This window comes from Onychomys torridus, chromosome 7, assembly GCF_903995425.1.
Source record: "Onychomys torridus chromosome 7, mOncTor1.1, whole genome shotgun sequence".
Classification (NCBI taxonomy): Eukaryota; Metazoa; Chordata; class Mammalia; order Rodentia; family Cricetidae; genus Onychomys; species Onychomys torridus.
Window position 1 is genome coordinate 80,097,413 of NC_050449.1, and position 10,348 is coordinate 80,107,760.

General features: G+C 44.1%; 1 protein-coding gene across 9 annotated transcripts in view; it reads right to left on the reverse strand.

Annotated features, from left to right (window-relative positions):
* Positions 1 to 8,941, reverse strand: part of Snap91 (synaptosome associated protein 91) — a 114,362-nt gene extending 105,421 nt beyond the window's left edge. For 5 of the 9 annotated variants that reach the window (XM_036193843.1, XM_036193842.1, XM_036193841.1 and 2 more), the window contains exons 1-2: positions 8,498 to 8,685; positions 7,649 to 7,808 (exon numbers count right to left, since the gene is read on the reverse strand). In XM_036193843.1, coding sequence (XP_036049736.1) covers positions 7,649 to 7,778 — 130 coding nt within the window. In that variant the 5' untranslated portion in view covers positions 7,779 to 7,808; positions 8,498 to 8,685. Of the gene's footprint in view, positions 1 to 7,648; positions 7,809 to 8,326; positions 8,351 to 8,497; positions 8,687 to 8,711 lie in introns of those variants that run through there. The other 4 variants (XM_036193840.1, XM_036193838.1, XM_036193836.1 and 1 more) reach the window with 3 other exon arrangements.
* Between the last annotated feature and the right edge of the window lie 1,407 nt (positions 8,942 to 10,348).

Sequence of the window (10,348 nt, forward strand, 5' to 3'; positions counted from 1 at the left end):
CAGGAAAAGTGGTATGAAGACTATCAGGTGAACTTCTGCAGCCAAAGATTTACAAAAGCAACTTTAGTTTTCTGAGCCCTTTGGATTTTTCGATGTGAATGAACATCATCAACACGGACCTGCATGAGATGAGAAAGCAGAAATCAATCCAGAATGGGACCCCTGTGGGTCTTTCATGAAGCAAGCACAAACTCTATCTAGGTGGAACCAGGCTCTCTGGGATTCTTACTGATGGAGACCTAGCCAACACAACCTCAGAAGCTAAAATTATGAACCATCTGAGAAAACACCATGAGTGAGGGTCAGGCTCAGGCTAAACTAGCCAGAAGCAGGGCCTCGTGTAACAGATCCATGTAAAATAGAAGATAAAATTAGTTTGGCTAAAAATGGGCAAGAAATAAAAAAGGGACCCAAAAAAGATGAGCAAGAAATATATGCCATACCCAAAGGAGCAGATCTGAAAAACTGCAAAACTTAAAAAAATAATAATTAATAAGTTATAACTGAGGGCGAATAAAAGCTTTAAGACACAGATAAAGAGAGAATAAATAAACTGGATAGATTCTGAAAATAAAGCATGCTGAATAGAAAAATACTGGAAACTATGAAAGGTATATTTAGACATGAAAGGATATAATAAAGTGTAATGTATCTACTTACACTTGAAGGTCAGAGAGAGAAAGAGAATGGGCATAGGCAGTAATCAATGATAATCAAAAGGCTGAGAATTTTCTAGCATTGACAAGGGATGCTAATTCTCAGTTCAGGAAACCCAACACAGTGCCAATCGGAGAGACAATAGGGAAGCCACATCTACACACTCATGCTATAGAAGGTCACGACAGGTTTTTAAAGCAGCCATAAAACAGGTGATCATTTGAAAGCAGGTGGGTCGATGAATTCTTAAGAGCCAATAATGGAAGCCAAAGGAGTGAACTATTATTTGTACATGGAAACTGTCATCCTAGAGTTGTTCAGACTATCTTTCAAAGCCATGAAGGAAATAAAAGCTTTTTAGACACAGCATAATTCCCCAGTAAATAGTCTTACTGAAGCAGCTTCGGAGAGTTATAGTTCAAGGAAACACTGGGAAAAGAAATGGCGAGCAAAGAGTCCAGTTCAGAGTGGTAATGACTACGCACACACTGTCTCTATCAAACGACTAATGAGGTTGAAACTACAGCAGCAGCAATAAAACATGGACGATAATGGCATGCAACTCAGAAGCCTTTACAATCCCTAAATTTCTTTTATTGCAAAAGAAATGTCACCAAGTATTACCAATCTACTTTAAAGTATAAGTATTAAATTAAGGGTCGTCCATGACAGACTGAAAAATAACAGTACACATAGCTTCCAAACTGTAGAAAGGGGAAAGTTAGAACTGATATAATTCAAGGGAAAGCACTAAAACAAGTATGGAGATGTATTAAGAAGTACACAGTGGTAGGAGTGGCAGTCTCAGCACTTGTGAAAATGGCAAGCAGCAGTAGTGGTGGATAAGCAAACACGTTCTTCCCAGATGCCCCAGGCTTCCAACAGATGAGGCCTTAGCCACCAAGACCTCAGCACTGATGGTCCTAGGACCTGACTATGACAGTGTATTCATGTGTCAGAGAGAGCTCTCGGGTTATCAGCTTGGTCACTGAGTGAGTGGATAGCGATGGGCATGCAACCGCCATGTCAATAGTTTAAGCCTTAATTAAAGACAAAGCAAGGGCTATCCAAAGAGGGGTACAAATCTTTGCAATGACTATTTCAAGAAAGTAGGCCATGGGAAATAAAGTGGGGTTGACAGGCTGGCTGCTGGAAGACTCCTTCAAGTCCAGGGACACTGCATCGGTGGTTTCGATGGCTCAAATGAAGATATTTAAAAATGGGTATAAAACAGATAGAATGTGAGGTTAAGGATTCTGATGACAGAGAGAATAACTCACATATCAATGATGACAGTTATAATTGAAAATAAAAGTGATAAAAGACAACAGTCAAAGTGATCAAACCAAAAGGCAAACCAAGAGAGAGCAGGTGAAGAGTTAGCCCATCTCTCCTGGATTGTTGGAATAGCACCTTGCACAACCTTTTACAACACAGATCCTCCTTCACCATGCCTGGCGGAGAAACCTCATTACACAAGGAGGTGGCAGTGTCCTCAGGCACGTAGGACAAAGGAGAAGAGAGTAAGAAGGCAGCTAAACAAAGACTGGGCTTCAGGGTGGACTTTCACCATACCGCCCCAAGGCAAGAGTCCATTTCTTACAGGTCAGGGTATAATTGACAGCAGCAGGGCAGAGCAGTTCCCACATGACCGCCCACATTAGGTAAATTCCTCAAAGAAAACACAAGTTTTCTTAGGCAAAGAAAAAGGAATTTACAAGAGAAAAGAAACAAGCCTAAATATTTTAATGGCAAAATGTGTAGCTTTCCAAATGACTTAAAGGCGCTATGAGTCTATTTGAAGACTGTTCCAGGAGCTGAGTCACCAAAATATAGCTCAGTAGTGACCTTCAAGGAACAGGGTCCTGTGTCACTTCTGACCTTCCTTACCAAGTTACAGAAACCAAGATAAGCCCTGAAGAACACCCTAGTCTATCTAGGGTCTACTTAGAAGGAGGAAGTAAGATTTTTAAAGGATCTTTGTGGGAAGCTAAAAGAAAGATATAATAACCTAATGCATAGACTAAATCACAAGGAATTATTTAGCAGCCATTAAGTGAATGTTTAACTAGCAATGTACCAAAATTCCAGATTTTATTATAAAGTGTTGCATGTTAATATTGCAATTAAGATACAAACTTACCTACTTAATATATATTCTTCTATTTTCAAGTCACTAGAAAGCACTTATGAGTCAGTTTTTTAAAGACTGGGAATATAGCTTTGTTGTACAACATGTATGAGATTCTGGGTCCAAACTCCAGCACCAACAATAAGAAATTTTAAATTCATAAAAAAAAAAAAAAATCTTTCTATTCCACTAGGTGACGCACAGCACACTCCTACTCATTACCCAAGACTCCTTAATTTTTTATAATTAACTTTATTTTAAAAAAACTTGGAAATTAAAGTATCACACTGAAATTAATCATACCCAAAGGCTACACAACTTTCCAAGTCCTCTGCCTCTCTAGCACCCACTCAACCTCATTCCATGTCTTTCCTCCCCTCCTGGAATGCTAAGAACAGCACAGGCCTCCTTTAGGACTTTCGATACAAACTGGAGTCATAGTAAATGCTTTTCAGACGTGTGTTTTCCCCGTGTCTTCTTGACTGTCCAAAAACTGATATAGTCTGTTTTAAACCATCTTCACAATTGGACTAGGTTTTCCAATATAATCTAGAAGGCACACAATACACCCTGGTATAGGAAATAATAGAGTGTATCCAGACAACAATAAATGGTTAAGTCAAAACAACTAATCAATGGTAAATATCCTACATAGCTACTTAGTATACTTACATTGAAAAATCACACAATGTACTCACTATCTTTCATATATGATCCTAATTTTACTCAGCAATCTTCACATATTTCAACACATAAAAAGAATACACTTGGTACAAATATAGTAGCCACTGTACTAGTGCAGATTAAATTTCTTTCTCTTCTTTTGATTTTTAGCCTTTTGAGACAGGGTCTGATGTAGAGCCATCTGGCTTTGCTATGTAGGCCAGGACGACCTTGAACTCCTATTCCTTCTGCGTCTGCCTCCTAGATGCTGAAAATATAGACATCCACCACCATGCCTGGCTTAAACTGCACTTTAATAAATAAAAATATATGTCAGATATACTAAGCATGTAAATATATACTAACATAAATAAAGAAGACTAGTTTTAGGAATTTGGGGGGCGGGGGAAGAATGATTAATAAAATTCTAGTATCTCTCAAAGAAATCCAGGACTTAAATCACTTTTATGTGGGGTGAACTCATTATTAAAAATCTCCAAGAATAGCCAGGCAGTGGTGGTGCATGCCTTTAATTCCAACACGAGGGAGGCAGAGGCAGGAAGATCTCTGTGAGTTCCAGGAAAGGTGCCAAAGCTACAGAGAAACCCTGTTTCAAAAAAACCCAAACAACCAAAAACAACAACAAAAATCTCCAAGAATAATAATGAGAGGAAAAATAAGATTACTGGTAGGTAATGGAATTTCCATTAGCTTTGGCGTGATGTTAGTGATGATCATGCATTTGAACTGTGTTTATTTTAATTCAAATACTTTAAATGGCACATGTAGAAATCATCCATCAGCATTGACCATTCCAATGGATCTTACACCAGGGCTGCAATGCATTCTAAATTTCCCCCTGCAGATGGTTCTTGGGACCAACTCTGAATTTCTGTTAAACCCAGGAGCAGTACTTGGTGCCTGCTAAGTTTTTTCTTGATTATTTGACTTGGGCTAACATTTAGGCTAACCACCAAACAGAGGAGGAGAACTCACTGCCATGTAACACATTGGTAAGCAAACAGACAGATGCCTGGTAAGTCCTGGGCATTTTATATGCTACCAAATACACACAAGAAGTTACAAAGGAAGTGAAGTGAGGCTGCACATTTCACCCCAGAAAACTCGTATTGATAAAGTCTTTAATCTAAATGTGCAAATGGGGCAACATTATTACTAGATGGTGGTAGGGTAGAGAATGAAATTTTTAGATGCACTGAAACATAAAATGTAATTCTCATTTAGATTACTAAAACTAACCATATTTTTTAACATTTAATATAATACATAGCTACTGACTATGTGAATCTTTTTCTCCCTTCAAGAAAGATACTGTTACTGGGAAAAAAAAAAAAAAAAAAACCTGGGGATGCAAATTAGTGGTAGCATGCCTGCCCAGCATAAACGAGGCTCTGGGTTCAAGAATTAGTGCCATAAATAAAAACAAACAAACAAAACCCCCAAACAAGAAACAAAACCCAGAAAAACTAACCCTGAGAAAATGACTCAATCTACCACCACATTTTTCCCATGAGATTCTGCCCCCAAATGTTAAATCATCTCTTCAAACATGCAAATCACATACTACTAAGCAACATTGTATAAATCACCATAATTAGCAATAATAATTTTTTGGTGTCTTAATCTAAAAATATTAGTTTTTAAGCTAGCCCTCTAATATCAAATATTCATTTCACGAAGATTCTAAGACCAATTAATCCAATATTTTAGGAAATCACATAATCTAAACTTTATTCCTTATTTCCCAAATGAAACTCCACACTAAAAATGTGCAAATCAAACTAATATGACCTTTTTTGCTTCAGACTACCAAAATGTTTTGTTCTCTTCTTCCTAATCAATATGTAATGCTTTCAAAACTAGACTACTACTCGGATGGTTCAGTGTTTATGGACAAACTTAGGTAATGTATTCACAGGTCTTAATAACAAGAATAATGCATTTTTCTTTACAACCAGTATGTTACTTTCCCTCAGTCTCTTTAACTACTGAGAGAGTCTACTGCTTAAATTCTGAGCATATAACACAATTTAAATAGTCAATTTTCCACAGTCTTTTAGTAGGAGTGTGATACCTGTTTTTCCACAGTACACCCAAAATCTACGCTTAAGGAGAAGATCATTTATGTTTTAATGGATAGCTAAGACAATAAAAAGGAAAGCCACCACACTCCTCAGAGCTTGGTTCAGTTTTCAACCTGACAGAAGTAAGAATTTCTCATGGAGAGACTACAGTATGCATGTAAGTTGTGAGGTTCACACACAACCGTGAAAGCAAGGTAGGTGTTTTGGAGATGAGACCAATTAGGCTAAGCATTCCTCTCCCGGTCACAACAGAACAGATCACTAACCACAGATGGCAGTTAAATGCAGTACTTAAAAGCAATCAAGGTTTGTTACCCTAGTTGAAATGCTTAGTAGCAAGCACATTAAAGTGTAACATATAATTCTTCTAATAATACAAAGTCAGTTCCTAGTTCAGGTTATTTCTGTTAACATGGAATCTTCTACCATGATCCATATCTTCTAAAACACTCCACTCATTAACATATGCTGGGGTACTGTAAATACCCTACTTTCAAACCCATTAAGAGATGTTTTCAGGTCTATAGGACAAAGATAACTCATTTGATTTGGAAAATTCAGTCTTTATCCGAATGATGTCTTCCTGAAATGATCAAACCTGAGAATGCTCTCGGACATGCATCAATATACTGATCTATCATGAAAGTAGCAAATCCATAACCTACAGTTTTTATCATGAGCATCTTCTAGGTTGACATAACCATGAAGATGTGAGTCAGCCTTCCAGAGTTGGGGAAACTGATGGAAAGTCGGCTAAATGATTCAGCATGCTGCAGCAAAATGAGCTGGTCATGAATTTATAATTCCTACCCCTGTTCGGTGTCCTGGCCCTGGTAGCCTTTCTTACCCAGTACTCAATGTATAACAGTACTGTCATCAATCAGTCTTGCTAAACATTCCTTCAGGAAAGAAGTAATAATGTCTTCCCCTCAGACAAACTTCTAGACAGAAAATTCTTCAGTGCTATGGGATAGCTCTGACAATGCCCGTTTGCAAGCTTCTTCAGACTTTGCTGATGCAAAGGATAGGGCTGAAACTGATGCCATTTTCTCAGCAACACAAGAGGCAAAAGGATTGAAGCAAGAAAAATAAAATGTGAAATATAAACATAAAACCGCCAAACATCAAAAGAAAACACAAAGGAGGCCAAGGGAATGAGATGGGGAAAGGACAGACAGAAATTGCAGAATACTATCTGAAGAAGCTTTGGAGATACCTCACTGCCCAAAGCAGGTGAGAGTCTTTCTAAATGTCACTATTCACCCTCCAGCAGCAAAAGATTTATTAACTGCACTGAAAACCTTCAGAAATACAGAGAGATCCCAAACCAGAATAAAGCTTTCTCCATCTAATGACATGTGAAAATGTTATGTATTACGTGTTTTCCATCTAAAATTGTATCGCCTCTAATTTGGAAAGTACATCCATTTTGTGACCTAAACAGTTATCCCACCCAGCATTTTCTGAGAACAGGACAAAGGAGTATGCCAAGATGTTTAGAATGAAATCGCCATTATCTGTGAAGTGGGAGCTGCTCATTCAATAGCCTGGCTTTATTCCAGTTCAGTTCAGTGTAGTGACATATGACACACACACTCCCCCACACTCACACACAATTCCTCAGCAGCAGCACAGAAAAAGGCAGGATTTTACAATTATCCAAAATGCACTTAAGAAATTATAGTGACAAGTGTGGCCATCCATGAATCCATCTTTTTTTTTCCTCTCCATTCTGACCATGCAACCCCTCACTTCCCTTAACCTAACAGAGGGTGGAGAAAAACAAAAGGTGATTAAAAAGACACAGTCCAAATGTACATTTGTGTGTGTGTGTGTGTGTGTGTGTGTGTGTGTGTGTGTGTTTCCTCCTCCAGGGCCTTGGAGGTCATCGGAAGGAAAAAATGGTTCGATAGACAAGATTTCAGGGCCTACCCTAGGGGACACCTCCAAGGCCAGAGACAAGCTCAGCAGCGAACCTCCGGGCAGCCAGTTCCAAGGCTTCAGACAACATGACAGAGATCCAAGGCTACGCTGCCGGCCTCTGAGGCCCTTATGCCACGCGCACGTTCCACTTATATAAAAGGATGCTTACAATCCAGGTGCTTCTTCTTGGGGCCCATCACCTCATGAGTGGTGGCTTTGCAGACCGCTCTCGCTACAGCCGAGCCAGTCACGCTGTACTGAGCGGCGGCGATCCGATCCGTGAGCGTTTGGCCCGACATCTTCACCGGCCGCGTCTACCGCCTCCGCTTCTGCAGGAAATTAAGAGGAGACGGCCCCGCTTTCACCCGCACCGCCTAGGCTGGAGCACCCCGGCCTTGCCAGCTCCCACCGCACGGCGGCTCTCTCCTCCGCCGACCCCGCCCTGGCACCGCCTCTTGGGACCAGCGACGCGCCAAGCCCTGCTGGTCCACCGCGGTCCAGGGCTGTCAGCCACCCGCCAGGTAGCCCTTGCATCGTGCCGCTGTCCCGCTTCCCCACACCTCGAAGCGGCCGCCACATCCCGGCCTCGCCCTCTGTCAATCATCACTGTCCCCGCAACCCTATCCCGTGGTGCGGGACCCGATGCGCGTCGGGGTTACTCCGGACGCCGCGCCCAGGAGCGCGCACCTCTCGCTGCGGGGGGCCGCAGCGTGTTCCCCCAGCCTCGGCAGCCCGCAGGGCCGCGGCCACCTCCCTTCTGTCCTGGGGCTGCGGCGGCGGCAGCGGCTCGTCCTCCCTCGCTCCCCATCCCCGTAGCAGGGCCGCCCAGAGCCGAGACGCGCCTCACCCTTCTCCGCTGGGAGCTCCGAGAGCAGACAGCTCGGGCCCCGCCCGGCCCGCTAGCGCGCCACGGAGCTGTCACCCGGCTGCCTCTGCCCTTCTCCGCGCCCGGGGATTATCCCTCGGATCCCCCAGCCCCGGCGCAGGGGAGGGGACCTGTTCGGCCCCGCGTACTCACCCCGCCCCGAGAGCACCGCAGCCTGGACGCCGCGCGGGGTGGCTGGTTGCAGCCGCGCGCCGCCCCGGTGTCCCCGGGCCGCGATGCTTGCAGCCCCGGCCGGGTCCCTGGCTCAGCACCGCGGTCCCCGCGCCCGTGCCCGCCCGCTGCCGCCTCCGCCAGCGCCGCCGCGTCTCTCTAGCGCTCGGCGCTGCGTCCCCATCCCCGCCCCCACCTCAGCTGGAGCGCCTGCGACGAGTCAGGTGACGGCGGCCGACGAACCCGGGGCCAGCCCTCTGCAGAGCGCCGGCGGTCCCCTCCCCGCCGCTCGCGCTCGCCGCCCCCTCCGAGCCGCGGCTTTAAACGCCAGGGGGGCCGCACGCGAGCGTCCCCGGCCCGCGGCTGCGGAGGGGAGGGTGGGACGGCAGGGGCGCCGCCAGCTCCGCAGCTCGCCTCCCTCGCGCGCGTCCCCCGACACCCCCCGCGCGTCCCCGTGCGGAACCTGGGGCACGCGCGCCGTGCACACCTGCGGGGCAGCTGCGGGATGCACCGGGATGGCCGCGGGCGTGGGCTTAGGGGGAGAGAGGGCTGTGAAGGCCGAGGCAAGGGCGGCGCGTCTGCTGCTTACGGAGCCCAGCCCCTTCTCCCTAAGAGCGCGTCTGTGACCAGCTGGCCTGTCCAAGGCAGCCCAGGCCCAGATGGGCAGGTCGATTTGAAATGTCAGATCCTGTGGCCACGCGACCGTTACCTGTGCGCCTTCAGCTCCTTGCGGCTGGGCTGCTCAACTTGTGTTCGGTTACAACAGGGAGCAGAGTGGGCAGGTAATTCTAGCAGCTTTAGTCTTAAAGCAATACTGAGGTATAAGCGGTAGAGGCAAGTCAGTAGCGAAGCCATTAGCAGAATCCCAGATTGCACTCGACTGGAATCGTTTGCACCCTTAAAATGTAGTTTTTGCTATTTAAATATGTTGGGGCATCTTATGCCATTTGAATGTCGAGTGCCATTTGCATGGGATTGGATTTGTTTAATAATTTCATGAGTTGACATTTGCATTTTAAATTCCCAAAGTTAAGGTCAGAATTTCCCTTAGGAATTCCCCTGACGTGTTTCCTGGCTTTATGCAGATGACCTCTGTTCAGTCCCCAAGGCCATATATGCCTACTTATACACATCAGAGTTCAGCCTCGTAGTGATTTTTCTCTTGGTCCGGTATTCAATACGCGAACATGAAGTCCTGAAATCCAATCCGCTGGAGCTGATTCCAGCATCGCCTTGTGACTGAAGAAAGCCCAAGACCACTGGCATAAAGTTGCCTACACTAGTATTACCAGATGACCCCCACAGTCCCGAATTAGGTATTTACCCAAAGGAGATAAAAACACATTTTTAATCTATAAACTTTTAATCGAAATTTGTAGCAGCTTTATATAATAGCCTCAAACTGGAGGAAACTAGTCTATTAAATAGCTAGAGAAAATCTGGTATATCCGTGCAACAGAATACTACTGTTGTATTCCGCTGTGAAATGAGGAGTGTGGATGAATCTCAAATATACTATGCTTCATGAAAGTGGCCCAGTCATCAGAAATGTTATTTACTGTTTTGATCCATTTATGTAACAGACTAAGAAAGGTACAATTCAAGACAGAAAATACACCAAGTGCCAAGAAGTCAGGAGAGGGGACCGACTTCAAAGGGCCAGAAAGAAACTTTTTAGAGTAATAGAGAAGTTTTAAATCGTGACTAAGGTGGTCATTACCCAACTATATGAATTTGAACATTTTAAATTGGTGAATTTTGTTGCATATAAGTGAGAACCCGTGTATCTGATAAAGAGCTGGAGTAGCCATATTGATGTTATCTAAGGTAGTC